The sequence below is a fragment of the Centrocercus urophasianus genome, unplaced genomic scaffold, assembly GCF_019232065.1.
Source record: "Centrocercus urophasianus isolate 14NV4802_14NV808 unplaced genomic scaffold, USGS_Curo_1.0 seq_16, whole genome shotgun sequence".
NCBI lineage: Eukaryota > Metazoa > Chordata > Aves > Galliformes > Phasianidae > Centrocercus > Centrocercus urophasianus.
Window position 1 is genome coordinate 5,701,737 of NW_024884711.1, and position 14,607 is coordinate 5,716,343.

At 39.0% G+C, this 14,607-nt stretch overlaps 2 protein-coding genes across 2 annotated transcripts in view; one reads left to right on the plus strand and one right to left on the minus strand.

The window, feature by feature from the left end:
• Positions 1 to 1,935: 1,935 nt before the first annotated feature.
• On the minus strand, positions 1,936 to 10,367 carry KIAA1143 (KIAA1143 ortholog). Its single transcript, XM_042817500.1, has 3 exons — positions 10,155 to 10,367; positions 8,957 to 9,116; positions 1,936 to 3,412 (listed from the first exon to the last, which is right to left on the minus strand). The coding sequence occupies exons 1-3, from the start codon at positions 10,260 to 10,262 to the stop codon at positions 3,207 to 3,209; spliced, it is 474 nt and encodes a 157-aa protein (XP_042673434.1). The 5' UTR covers positions 10,263 to 10,367; the 3' UTR covers positions 1,936 to 3,206.
• Positions 10,368 to 10,533: 166 nt separating this feature from the next.
• KIF15 (kinesin family member 15) overlaps positions 10,534 to 14,607 on the plus strand; it is a 33,771-nt gene continuing 29,697 nt past the window's right edge. The window contains exons 1-4 of the mRNA XM_042817580.1: positions 10,534 to 10,609; positions 10,877 to 10,916; positions 12,655 to 12,838; positions 14,248 to 14,324. Coding sequence (XP_042673514.1) covers positions 10,591 to 10,609; positions 10,877 to 10,916; positions 12,655 to 12,838; positions 14,248 to 14,324 — 320 coding nt within the window. The 5' untranslated portion in view covers positions 10,534 to 10,590. The remainder of the gene's footprint in view (positions 10,610 to 10,876; positions 10,917 to 12,654; positions 12,839 to 14,247; positions 14,325 to 14,607) is intronic.

Consider the following 14,607-nt stretch of genomic DNA (forward strand, 5'->3'; position numbering starts at 1 on the left):
TCCTTTCTCAATAACGGAGCGTTCCTGATGATCCACCTTAATTCCTATCATTTACAAAAAGATCCTATTCCTTTCAAATAGGGATTTCCTTCCTTGATTGCAGACATCAGCGCTGCTCTGAAATAAGCACTTGGATGTCATCTGGAAAGGTGAGATGTTCTGTCAGCTTTGCAGTGTGACAAAGCTTCCTCTATAAACACCCATCACTACTGTGCAGTTATGCTATTGCAATTCATCAATAATTTTTGAGTCTTAATGAACTGGAACTTGTCAAAGATTGTATCAATAAAAGCTGTACACAATTCCCACACCAGTTAACAGGCCACATCTGACCAAGTTTCCAGTGCTGGGTAACAAACCCCAGCTATTTTCACCTTCCTCCTTCATAGCGCTTCTCTCACACTTGGCTGAAATGAAGCTCCATGAAGGAGGGGAAAAAAAAATTACTCTCTACATAAGGGAAAAAGGAGGGAAGAAAAAGGAAAAACAAAGCAGCAGCCAGAAGGATTGTCCATTGTAGTGGATAGCCCCATGCTCCATCTACTCACTTTGGCTTCCCCTTTACTAGAAAGTTCCCACAATTATTTTTTTCCATGACCCATTGCTTAAGGCAGGTGATTGCTTAAGACAGTTTCACATTTATTTCATAAATGAACAAGTAATTGTTCTCTTTAGTCACAGGTTCTGTGGGGTGCTGATGGCGTGTGTAATTTTCTTGATGTGTCACATAAAAACACAGCATTTTCACATGACTACTTGACTAAAATGCTTTTGTGCATCACTCACACCTCTTAATAAAATACATCCAATTAGTTATTGCTAGGTGAACTGGGAGTGAAATACAAAGGTCCCCTGGTCTGAGCACCACAAATCACAGTCATAATAAAGTAAAAAACCTGTGTTTCTGTATCCACCTTTCCTTACCCTGCTGCGCTGCCTGATGAACATGCTTTTCATTATATTATTTCCAAGCAAACCCAATTAATTTATTTGCATTCCAGACACCTGTCATGAAGTTGCAGGGCTAGGAGCATGATTAAGCAAAAGTACTGTACCCAGAATTTTAAAGTAATTCTCTTTTTACTGGATTTGAATCTAACAAGTCTTTCATTAATAACTTTTGTTTAAATGCTGACAGGATTCAAACAAGACCTCAATCTCTTTCTGAGTGTGCCAAATTGGCTCCGCATTTGGGAGGCTCTCCCAGATTTTAAGGTAAATGTAAATTCCTCTGATCTATGGCAGGCATTTTTCTCTTGATAACCACGTCTCCTGAACTGCCTTGCAGCAAAAGCAAAAAGCTTTCAGGCTCTGCAAGAAAGATGTAAGCAAGTGTGGCTTTGTGCTGATGACCAGAACTGGAAATGTTTAAGCAAGCATTAATCGGTTAATTCATCCCTTCATGAGTCTCAGCAAGTCAGAATATTTACTCAGTCATTTAAACATGCCCAAATATTCCTTCAGAATACTGTAATACCAATCTCATGGTTATATATATATGTGTGTGTGTGTATTTTAAATTGATTCAAACAGATGTTAAACATACAAAGTTAATGAAAAGATTAATCTCTGGGAACCTCTGATTCTCTATTCCTTCTTCCTGTATTTTTCTTCATTATATGCAAAATGTCCTCATGGGAATCTTCAGGATGTTACATGGCACATCTCTGGCAGCTGTAATATCAGACCCAAGCCACGTCAATACCTTAACATCCAGTTCTAGTTCTAATTTTAATCTTCTGGAAGGACAACATACTTATTCATTTTCAAAATCAAGCAAACTCACAATAAGTGTGAAGTGGCAGGCAGGCTCGCATCTGATCTTATGCTGTAAGAGGTTGTGATATATGAAGACAGGCAGCAATTACAAAAGACTTCACTATTGGATGACTCCAAAAATTCAGTGCATTTTTAATTTAAATATCCTTGGACCACTTTCAGAAAACATAATTTATTGTTTAATACCAAATTAACAAACTCAAAACAGCTGTTTCACACAGCAACTTCAAATCTGCTCCTCAATGAAGCTTTACAGCCCAAATAACTTCAAATGACCTGTCATGCAGCACAAGAACCGGTTTCATTGCTTCATACCCTGTAATTTCGCAGCAGTCTCAGTCTTCCTTACATATGGCTACATAACACACAATGTATTCAAGACATTTCAGACCAATCAGTCTTGTTTCTACCTCCTGGTGCTTCCCAATCCCATCAGCAGTTATTTAATTCTGGTACATCCCATAACATAAATAGTACAGGAATGGTCATTTTCAGTGCACCATACACGGTCAGTTGAAACATTTTAAAACAGCCATAGCATTTCTTGACTTAGCTTTTCTGTTTACAATTTCCTATTCAAACAAAATTAAAATACTTTTTCCACAGATTAAAGATGAAATGCTTTTCAAGAACAAACTGATGTCCCCCAAAATTACAAATACATATGTAGCTAAATAGACTGTACTTCCAAAAAAACACACCACCTTCACACATCAGAATAGTAACCAAAGTGTATGATTTCAAAGGGTTTAGGCATCTTTCTTTTGCACTAGTTGATACAATCACAATTTTTCATATCTTGCCAGCACAATTAATTCAAATTAATTTGATGCCTCTTGGACTGCATTCAGTGCAGACAGCATTAAGACTACATGATTTTAGAAACTGCAGGCTTGCTTACTGCAAGAGAGCTCACAAAGAGTTTATCTGACAAACCATACGTGCAAAATTTAGTGCAAGCTTTTGTTAACATACGAGGCAAAATACATCAATTTCTGTTCCACAGCAATGAAGTCTCTCTCTTTTGAATGTTAAGACAATAATAAGTAAAAAAAGTACACAACTCCCAATTAAGCCCAACTGATAGAGGGGAAACAAAATTCTACTAATGAAGGACATTTTAAAATGAACTGACTAAAAATACATTTAAGCTGGATATATACAGGTATATTTTGCTATTCATTTAGCTACTCATCTCAAATAGCTTTGACACATTTGTTTAAACTCTTTTTTAAAAATACAGATGTGAGATACTATTCCTGCAGTTCCATCTGAACTGAGAAGTCTGAGCTCAGTTTTGCTCATGCCATGTTTCTCTAGATGAACGATAACAAAGTAAGAAAAGATTCAAATATCATGTTTAAATTTCTAAGAAAATCCACACTCTTCTTCTAATCCCAAAAAGGATAACTAAACATATACAGCTCCTAATCATCATTTTCCTCATCATCAAATGAGAGAAGACTGCTGTTTTTCACTTGCTTGGCTGTACTTTGAGAAGTAGTTGCTTCTCTGTCAGTTTTCTTTTTCATCTTCTTACTTGAACTTACATTGAAGTCCAAAACCTTCTCTGATGAACGTTTGGCTGGCTTTCTGAACATAATTTTTCCATCAGCAGATTCTGATTCACCATCTATAATGAATGGAATAAAATGAGAACTCAACTTCACACAACCATACAGAACTTCACTACTGTCTTCTCCCCAAAACCAAGACTAGTGAAACCTCTGCTAGAATAAAACAAACATGAATATGTAGAGTTTTTTTTGACTACACAGTCTCCATCAGTGAATGCCCTCGAGGCACACAGATCTGTTCCATGACAACCAGCCCCTGAAGACAGTTCTCCTCCTGTTGTTCCGAGTAAGAAACTAACCAGAGCTTTAACTGCAATGACTGTGAGCAGTAAAGCTTCTCCCACACAATCCAGCCTCATCCATGTACCAAAATGGAGGGGACAACTTTATATGATCCTCAGTTCTCAGTTTGTAAAATCCATGGCAATGTACCTGTTTTAAAATTTTAGTAGCTCTTTAAAGAACACATGTAAGGGACAGAGCTTTTCTTTTACTCTAATGTGCCATGCCTTGGAAAGAAATAACTGTTTCTTCTTCTCTGCATGTACTGCAAATAGTTAAAAACCAAATCCCTTATATTCTGAAGACCCTTTTAAAGAAGAAACCTATTGTAAAAACCTGAGCACCAATTCTGTCAATGACTCCTACATTAAGTACACTTTTCCAGTAGTTTGTGAAAGAACACCACTATGCAGAGAACAGCTAGCTATGTTTTTTGACAACATTTCAGTACTGGCACATTAGAAAAGCATTACGCTCACACATAATAACCAACAAAAATAAACTGTGCATATGATAAGCTTATTCGTCAATTGATCCTCTGTGATATCTGCATGGAAAGCTAAGTATTTACATGTTGTACATTTGATTTGTAAGTTCATGAAATGCTAACAATAAATTCTGGGAGACAAAAATGACTAATTGTGAAAACATACCACACCACATATCGCTTTTCTCAGAAGCTGGGCTAAGAAGTCAAGACTCAAAATGTATATACATATTTTTTTTCCACATAACTGCTTCTATTTTAACTCTTGGCCTGGTAAAACAATGTTAAAATTTCAGTATGTGCTCAAGGACGTTCCGTTCAGCAGGAAGCCCAGGACAACTTCAGAGAGCTGTGATGTGTCAGCAGTGCTTGACAAAGAATCAATCAGATGACAAAACACAGCAGGCGCAGGCTTACCTAAGCAAACTGTAAGAAGAACAGAATATACTGTTTTGAAAGACTCTGAGGTAGCAGCTCAAGAGATCTGTGTTGACTTGTTAGGATTGTCTTTCCCAGATTCACTTCACTTCATCCCTTCTGATTTTACCAGACTGTTACAACATGTCAGCTGTCTTTTTTGTTTATAGTGATGACCCTCAGAAATAGAGATGTGTTCAGCAATGCAAAGAAGAGGTTAAAATAGCAATCTCAGTGTTGGTAGTTTCTTAAAACGGAGTCCTGACAAAAGACTGTAACAGTATTACAGACAGCAGGATTTCTGATAAATCCACTGAAACACAAAAAGTAAAAGACAAGCAATGTAAAAGCACAACAGGAGAAATAATAAAATCCACTTCTTACAAGGAAAGAGGCAGAAAAGTACCACTAGTAGTTCAGTTGTGACCGTGCTGAGTCACTGCTGCTTTTACATCTGTCACAAACCTTCATGCTGGCATTTTCAGACATGGAGCTGAAAACCCACTTCACCAATGACATCAATGTACAAAGCCACAAATTCAGAGAACTTTCTCCTATTAATTACAGTTTATATCTTACAAGAGGAGTAGAGAAGTAGAGAGTATCTGAAAAGAAATACTGCTCTTCTGTTTATTTTTTATGTAGCAGTCATTTGCATAGCTAGCAGCACAGCTTTTCAGCAGTCAGCTTCTGTCCACATAGGTTTATTAGGCTGTAGGAGAAAACAAATGCCAATAAATTGGAAGGACAGGAGGAGCAGTATGAACAATATTTCAAGACACACATCTATTCAATGACAAGGGTTGGAAAAAATTTATGGCAACCTACTGAATTTCTTTATGTTTCTATGTTTATAAGTTCAGGTCAACAATTTCCACTGTTCTTTCTAGTGCTTTCTAGTCACCCCCCTCTATGCATTGGGAGCTTTTACTAAAGGAACTCCACATACCGCTGTCATGAAGATGAGATGACCAGCCTTTTCTCAGATATTCAGACTCATATGTTTATGAGAGAAAAATAAAACCATAGAGAATGCTTTTGTTATTTAAGAATTGTAAGATGAACTCTGATTTAGATTCCTCCTGTTTACACGTCGAAGAGCAGCACGAACCCTAAATGTGATTTAATGGCTGTGAAAGCTTAAAGGGCCTGATACTCAAGACAGCATTGCCTGTAATCTCTTTGCCTCTCCTCTTTTCCTCCCCTAGCCCTAATGTGTAGAATGCAACAGGAATAATGTCAGAAGAGTAGGGACACCTGCCAAATTTGGTCACCTGCAGAGCACCCCAGAGACAAGATGAACTAAAAAATCCATAGAAAAATTTTGGAGAGTATAAAAAAAGCTGGGAGAAAGTATTTATGTACCATTAATTACTATCTTTCGTGCAAACTTAATTTCTCATAAGGCCATTTTTATCTATGAACTGCTAGTAACCATTTATAAAATGCTGCACAAAAACTTTAAACAAAATGACTGATGTTAAACAGAGGCCTTCTTTCTAAGCTTCTAAGCTAGCCCTCCACTCATAAAATATTTCAATATGGAAGAACTTTTTTCCTCATACAGCAAAGTTTAAGCCTTAAAACTAAAAATGTGCTCTATGACTGAATTTGCAAAAGCCAAAAAATTGTGCTTTGCCTCAGGAGGCAGCTTAGTGCAGCTAGGATCAACTTACTGATCAACTTGCTTGTTTTTGCCAAATTAATGCAAAAGTGTCGTTCATCTTTTAAAGAAAGCACAAGCCAGAAGAATTTGGTGTCTAAGATTTAACACACACACACAAAAAGTGACTCCATGTCAACCTGATTGTAGAACAAAATGAAGCAGAAAGGATGCAAATGAAAAACAAAAACTCCTAGAGTAATATTCTAAGCCAAAGCCTGAATGCAAGAACTTTCAAATGAAGGCAATCCCTCAGATTTATAAAAGAGGAGAGGGCAAAACCTCAAAACAAAATACTTGCAATTTTTTTGAAAAGCTGACAGTTTTTATTCACAATGGATAGTCAGCAGTCTATTACTTATGACCTACCGAGGCACTTTGGCATTGATGTCAACATGGTGGGAGGAAAAACTATCAGTTCTGAAATGTGTTTCCCTGCTACTCTTTCAGTTTTTGCATAATTTCACTGCTGAGTAATTTGGGGCTACACATTATGGTGTGGTATCTGTTACATTCATTTCACTTTCTACGCTGAGATAAAAGAAATGTGAAATTTAATTGAATCATGCAATGTCAAGCCTTCATTATACCCCCAATTTATACAAGTGACAATTACCAAAAAAGAACTGAAACTAACGCATTATTCAGAATTCTCTTTATTAAACTGGAAGCAACAAGCTGCCTGAATACCTGCCTCAGACTATAAAGCTGAAATGAAACCTTTAAATTTAAATTTAAATCTCCCTACTGACATGGCAAAGATGGACAAAGAAGAAGCCTTCAGCAACTTGCAGCACCAGATCTTCACTGACAGTTTCACACTCAGTCCTCCATATAGCAGAGGCACATACATACGAACACATTTAACCTGGGTATTCCCATAAGAACAAGAAGCAAAAGCAAGACCTCAGAGTAACAGCAAAGGCAGATGAGCAAACAGTAGCACTATCGTGCAGAACAAAGGGCAGCACTACCCACCCTACAGCATTTTAAAAGTCCTGCTACCTGCCACTGCAGATTTTTTCCCTCAAGTGCATGTTATCTCTCGGTGAATGAAGGAGCAAAAGCAGAGGTCATAAAGTCCTGAAAGGACTCAACACTACTATCCTTACTACACAGATTTATATTGTGTCTTAGGAATGCCTTTTTCCACCAGAGACATTCAGTGACTGTTCAAATACACTTTTGTTTTCACACTGGGTATTCATCTTAGTATATCGGCTGTTTCTGAACTCTTTCACAGCATGGACTCCACCTCAATAGATTCTCATGGACAACTAGTACTTTTTGCCTAGCTTTACAAAATCATTTTTCCTCCTACTGTGACTGTTCGAGAATCAACTTGCTTACATGAAAAAGAAACCAACACTCCAAAAGAATGCCATTTCTTTCCAGTCGGTTGAAATTTCTAGCAGCACTAGGATGACAGTACAACTTTTGAAAAGAAATCATGCAACAGCTATACGAACTGCAACACCAATTAACTGCCATAACAACATTAGCAAGAGTTTTTCCACTCAAACTTCTGAAAAGAAATCATGCAACAGCTATATGAACTGCAACACCAATTAACTGCCATAACAACATTAGCAAGAGTTTTTCCACTCACTCTATTAAGAATGTAAAGCTGTAAACAGATTTTCCAAAGAGATTGAACAATACAATGAAATCATCAATTCCCCATCGAAAAACAAGGCCTTCATTTTTAGTTGAAATGCTGCATTTCACTCTTCTCACTGGTCTGTCATCCACCTAAGACAAAGCTTTGCCATACTAGCTGTAGACAGTATTTTCTTGCATCAGTTATTGAACATACTGTCCCCTCTTCCCAGGTTCTAGATAGTTTATTATTTCCAGAAGAGGTAAGCAATGAAACAAAGACCAGATTTTTTATTTTACTGGCTTTTAAGCAATGTAAAAGCAAAACTTTATCTGGGTGGTTTTGTTTTCAGTGAAATAGTCTAAATTTTCAAAGCAAAATAACTGGAAGGGTAGTTGAAATATTTTTCTGTATTCACATAAATACATAATGGTGTAGAAGATGCATAAAGAACAGCAGAAATAATGAAGTCTGATTTATTGCAGTTTGATTCTAGATCGCAAATCTGCTTTGGAGATCATGGCTCCCTTTCATGTCACTCCCTATATTCTTGAAAACCTTCTGTTCATCTCCTCTCTTTCACATCTCAAGTCAAACCACAGCACTCCTACTTGTCTTCCATGTGCCCTGACTACTAGTTGTGCAAGTCACAATGCATACTGAGGATGATTTCAATGAAGTAGTGATGTGGAGCAGTCAGTTAAGTCATCAGGGAACTGAGTTTACAAACCTGTCATTCTCTTCTCTGAGGCACTAATTTCAGTTTCCTCCTTCTAGGTATATACTATTTTACAAACTCCTAAGATTACCTTTAATATCCCCACCATCAAACAGAGTTAATTAACTGATTAATGAGTTCAGAAGTTATCACAGGCGATGTCAAGAAGATACAGCAGGCTAATGACACTCCATTTGCCTACCCCCCAATTATTATTAATAATAAATTAAAGTGGTGCTTTAGAAGTAGAATGATGCACTATCAAGAAAAACAGAACTTCAACAGTACAGAGACAGACATCTTGGACGTTACTTCAGATTGGGAATCAAAGGTAATATTAAATGATAGAAAACAAGCAAGGATCATCAAGCTCCCTTTTATGACTCTCTTGCTTTGGCTATACAAAGCAAAAAATTAGTAGTTTTAAATTCACCTTGTTCACTTGACTTCAAGGCCTCTTTGATTTGCTGTTTAATTTTCATTGCTTCTTCAGCAGTCAAGTCCCCTTTTTTCAGCGTTACCACTTGAGGCTGCTCATCTTCATTATCACTGCCATTATCAGAATCACTGTCCGCAAGTGGAAGCTGCTCTCTCTAGAAGAAACAAAAGCAATTCTGATCAATTGGTACAACAGCAGGCAGTAGTTTTGGTTTCACTTCTGCAGCAATGTTGGTGAGGAGCCATGGCACAGCCCACAGCACCAGGCTCTCCCAGTGCACTTTACCTGAATGACACACATCTACTGTTGCATCCTTCAGCAAAAGTCACAGAATCACAGAATGGCCAGGGTTGGAAGGGACCTCAAGAATCATGAATCTCCAACCCCCCTGCCACATGCAGGGCCACCAACCTCCCCATTTAATACTAGACCAGGCTGCCCAGGGCCCATCCAACCTGGCCTTGAACACCTCCAGGGACGGGACAGTCTGCATTACTGCAGCCCATGGCATGCATTCCCAGTACAACAGGGACAAACATACACACACACACACACACATATATATATATATAAAGATTTTTAAGATATATATATATATTTTAAGATTTGCTCATATTTGGCCACTAAAACAGGCTCATAGGACTCATTGCAACTCTTTGGACAACACTCAACTCTGTCATGGAGACAGTGTCCCACAGAAAGAAAACAGAAAGCACACACAGACCCTATGGCCTCTACTCTAGCATATGTGTCAGCTGATCAGGCATTAAGACCATTTTAACCCTTGGCATATATAATTTTTATTACACTCTTAAAACATTTCTTCCCCCTAACCCCGGCCCTATTAGAACAGTTAAACTTGGAGCATTTCTCCATCCCTCTGGGGATGCCAAGAGGTGAAACAACTGCTCTGTGACAGGGCACCAGGGCTGCAATTACTAAATGACAATGAGATGGGGCAGTGTTTTTTTATTTTCATCTTCGCCAGAAGAACAAGTCCCCTAGGCAGCCCCAGCCCACAGCAAGCGGGCAGCTACCAGCACCCCAGCCCTTCCAAGGCTCATCCCCCGCCTCCCAGCGGGTTTCGTCCCCTTCCTACCCCCCCTGAGGGGAAGGGAAGCAGGGCAGCGGTGCGCGGGGCCGAGGAGGGACACGCTGCCGAGCAAGGACCTCTCCTCAGGAAGGCCGTTACCTTGGTTTCCACCGTGGGCCCCTCCCGATACCCGACCTGCCGCTTAAAGCGGCTGAGGAAAGCGGGCTCGGCCGGCCGCACGTAGGAGACCTGGTTCCTTTTGCTCATGGCCGCTGCCCCCAGCTCAGCCACAAGCGGCCAGCTGCCCGCTTCCGGTAGCGAAGGACGGCAGCCTGAGCGGGACAGCCAGAACGATTCCTGCTTCCGCCTTGCTGCTGATATCCTCATCACGTGACGAGGGCAGGCATGCTTCCAGCCAATAGGAAGAGAGAAGCCAGACTAGGGGCAAGAATTGTGCAATGAAATGGCCGCGCCCTTCTTGGCCTCATGTTGGGGGCGGGGTTGTGCCGCTTTCGGCTCTTAGCGCCAAATTCAAACACGCCGCCATTTTGGAGGAACTGTGGGCGGGTGGGGGGCCGTAGGGCCGGCGTGGATTATGGCTCCCGGCACGAGAGGTGAGGGGACGAGGGGGCGATCGGAGTGCGCGGTGAGAAGGCTGGGGGTGCGCGGTGAGAGGGGTGGGGGAGTACATCAGTGCCGCTGTCACTACATGGGGACTCTGCAGGGACTGGGGCCGCCGCACTGAGCGGGCTGCGGTGCGTGGCGGTGGGACGGGACGGGACTGTTGTTCTTAAACGTTAGTTTTTTTATTTTGATTTTTATTTTTTTATTTTTATTTTTATCTTGACTATTTTCTGTGTATTTTTTTCACCTTTTCGTAGATTTACGTGATCCTGCAGTGTCTTTGCTGAACTCACCTAGGTAAAGTATTGGCTGCTTCCTGTATGCAAAACTTTCCTGTAGGAAAAAGTGCAAATAGTGTAATTGTACAAAATAATGTGAAGTTTTTCACCCAGTGTTTTTCCCACACAGGACTGCCTATCTCTCTCAACTTCCTTTGTGATTTAAAAATAAAATCTCTTCATCCAAGCGCTGTTTTGAGGCATCGGATTTCTTAGAATGTTGTCATAATTCTTTGGTGTAGGCTGGCTTCTATGAGCGAGTCCCAAGCTAAAAGAAAGACACATAAAGCCCTCCAAATATACACGATTGCCCCAACTCAAAATATTACATACTGACAAAATATTTAGCAAGTTAGTGAGATGTCTCAAATCCAGTTTCAGGTCTTCCCTTTCTCAGCTGCTGCTTCTTCCCCTTTTAGCCTTTTCATTTGTTGCTCCCCAACTCACATTTCACTCATGAAGTATACTTCTAAAATTGTTCTTTTCCTTTCTCTTGTATTGCCAAAAGTAAAAACCAATGCCAGTTATAATACTATCTTGCTCTAACTGATTGATGTGAAAGAATAAAGTAAATACAAGCTTGCTGTCGTTTCATGGAGGAATTAAATTATTTAAGAATTCAGTTGGTATAAATATTTTTATTGATATTTATACTAGAATGTGATAAAGCATTAATATAATTCATACACAGTTGGAGTTTGGTTGCTCCAAAAGTAATGCCTCTTATTTTCATGGAAACTGCGACGTCTACGAAGAGTGCAATAACTGTTTGATGGAGTAAATTCTCAGCTACAAAATGCTGGTTTTCAACACAGTCATTATTTTTATTTATGCATTCTCACCAGCAACAAACGAACCTGTGTACTGCACTCATAGAAGTCTGCAGCAGAGGAGGTGACCTGCTATTGCCACTGCTGAACCACACCACCCGCTGCCTCACCAAATGTCAACTGGGGCAATTTTTTCCACATGGAGGAATTTATTGACACCCCTTCACCTCATCTGCACTTCTGTGTCAGATGCCATTCTGTCAGACTGCGCCTCCATGTCCTTCTGTCACACAGCAACAAAATGCAACAGGATATTGGTGGGAAGGTTCAGCCTCTGCCATACTGCCAACATCTGCATCAGATGTCATGTGCCAAAATAACAAAATAGGAGGCATTACTTTAAAGCATTCAAGCTGAGTTTTGAACAAACTGTTCAACAAAGAACAAACTGTTGTATCCACTGATTAATGTGGTGAAATGGGTCAGGGAACTTTTGATTTTAGGAGTGCTGTCCTTGATCAGATTCATCGATTGAGAATTGATTATTTTTTCACTTCCTGTGAAAAGCAAAGAAAATGCAAGATTTCTTGCTGCAATATAGCATTTTGTGTTCCACTTGTTAAATCTTTCTCTTAAGTTCCTGTAATAAAGAGGATACTTGAAACCTACAGCCTTAGAAATTACTGAAGCCCCATTATAACCGCAGTGGCCTGTCTGCTCTCTCTTCCTCCCCTCTCTTTGTACTTCAAATTCACTGTGAAATGTGAACAACAAATTCCACCAGCTTTTTGTTCTTTTTTAATCTGCCACATTGTAAGCTTTTATACTGTGTCTTATAATGAACTCACGTGTACAGCTACAAGGTCTGTAATTTGAGGAAATATGTTTGTATGATTTCATATGCTTAATCTGATTTTTGCAGTGTAAGTCTAACAAACAGCTGATAGATGTATTTCAAAGAAATCTAATGCATAAATATTCATTCAGCGTTGAAGGGGATGCTATCAAGGTTTACGTAAGAGTACGTCCCCCTTCAGAGGGAACTGCATTAACTGATGGAGATCAAGGCTTGTGTTTATCTGTTCTTTCATCAAACACCATCCGTCTGCATTCGAAGCCTGAGCCGAAGATCTTCACTTTTGATTATGTTGCAAATATGGAAACAACACAGGTAATAACTGAATAACTTACAGAAATTTGTAGCTGTAGTGCAGGTTTTCCCCAGATTTTGGCAACTGCTGTGTTAAACCTTTCTAAAGACGTCATTCCTTTGGTCATATTTTTTGGGGTCTTGTTTTTTGCTGTGCTCTATTTGTTAATATGTGGCTGTAGTTCAGAGATATTGCCCTTAATTCCACTTTTGAATAGTTTTTATGTATTTTTAAGCACCACTAATTTGTTTAATCAAAGCTTGCGTTAGAATTAAAGCTCCTGTTTGTAAACATAACAGTAATAGCATGAACAGAAAATAACGCCCTGTTGAGATAATCACACAAAAATGGATGGTAGCCAATAGCCGATGTGATTCGTATGTTAGAAGTTTATGACCCTATTACAGTTATATTTCCTTTTATATCTGCTTTTTAACAGATATGTTGTTCAGAAATTTTCACTGCTTAATGTTCTTATGCCCTTGGAAAAGGTAATACCAGAAGGAAAATGCTCCAATTTAATCTTCACAGTATTGCATTCTTGAAGTTCTGAACATCATTTTCATTTAACATCAAATGCACCACACTTCCATTTGCAAGGTCTTAAGGAAGTCTTTCCTTCCTACAATATGATCTTAATGGGAAAACCTAAAAGTAATCTATCTGAGTTGTTTCTGCAATGTCCTTACAAATGGTGATTAATTTCTTAGTTTCATAAAGCATTGGTTGTATAAGGAGTAAGAGTGAGGTCTTTTTAATAGTGCTGACTTGAAGTGTATTCTAATAAAGGAGCAGTGTCATCCTTCAAGTGTCATCTCTGTTTTATATGAAGAAATGAACTGCTTGTGACAGCATCCTGTCATCCATCTTCATGCAGAACTCTGCACAGAAGTTGTGAAGTTCTTAATAAATGTCATAATAAGAACCCATAATATATACATCTCATTTAGCATCTCTAAAAGAAAACGAGGTGCTCAGCTATCATTTGCAGCGAGGCTTTTCTTGCATGTCTAGGAAATGCCTGAAAATGGAAGCTGAGTGGCTGTGCACGTTTGCCCAGTATGCCATTGTACCATGGCAAATGTGGAAAGCTGACCAGTTTTGCTGATTGTCATAGTTTCAATTTTGCTATAAACCACATAATAATTATAATGAACACTGGACCAAAATTAACACTATACATAATAAAAATTTTGAAACCATATTGTGGTGAATTTTACTCAGTTTTTTCACAGTGTTCTATGTCACAAAGGCTCTCCATGTCCTATGACTTTTTTTGCTGTGAGAGACCTCCGAGGGTCGTGATAACCTGTCTGACCCTGAATAATGCAATTATTTTATACGTTATATTGTTATCACACAGAACAGGCTGATAGAAAAGATACTTAAACTGCTGCAGCCAAGTGTCTTCTCTTTCCTTTGTCCCCAGGAGTCAGTGTTCTCAAGTGTGGCCAAAAGTATTGTTGAATCATGTATGAATGGCTACAATGGAACCATCTTTGCATAGTAAGTCATTTAATGGTTTAATTTCATAGAAATTACACTATTTGAGGAGAGTTTGTTAATGACTAATAGTGGTTTTAATTTCCTGAGTCTGCTTAATGTTAGGGTAAGCTCTGAAAATGCTTCCTTAGTTCAGAACAATGAAGAAAATGTTCTTGCACTATTGAAGTATACTTCTTGTTTCAGCTTTCAAAGTGTTTTCAGAGGAAAACTATATCCAAGATAAGTAGCATTAATATCACCATATTAACGGAAAATATTTTCTCACTTTGAAAACGGAGTGGGC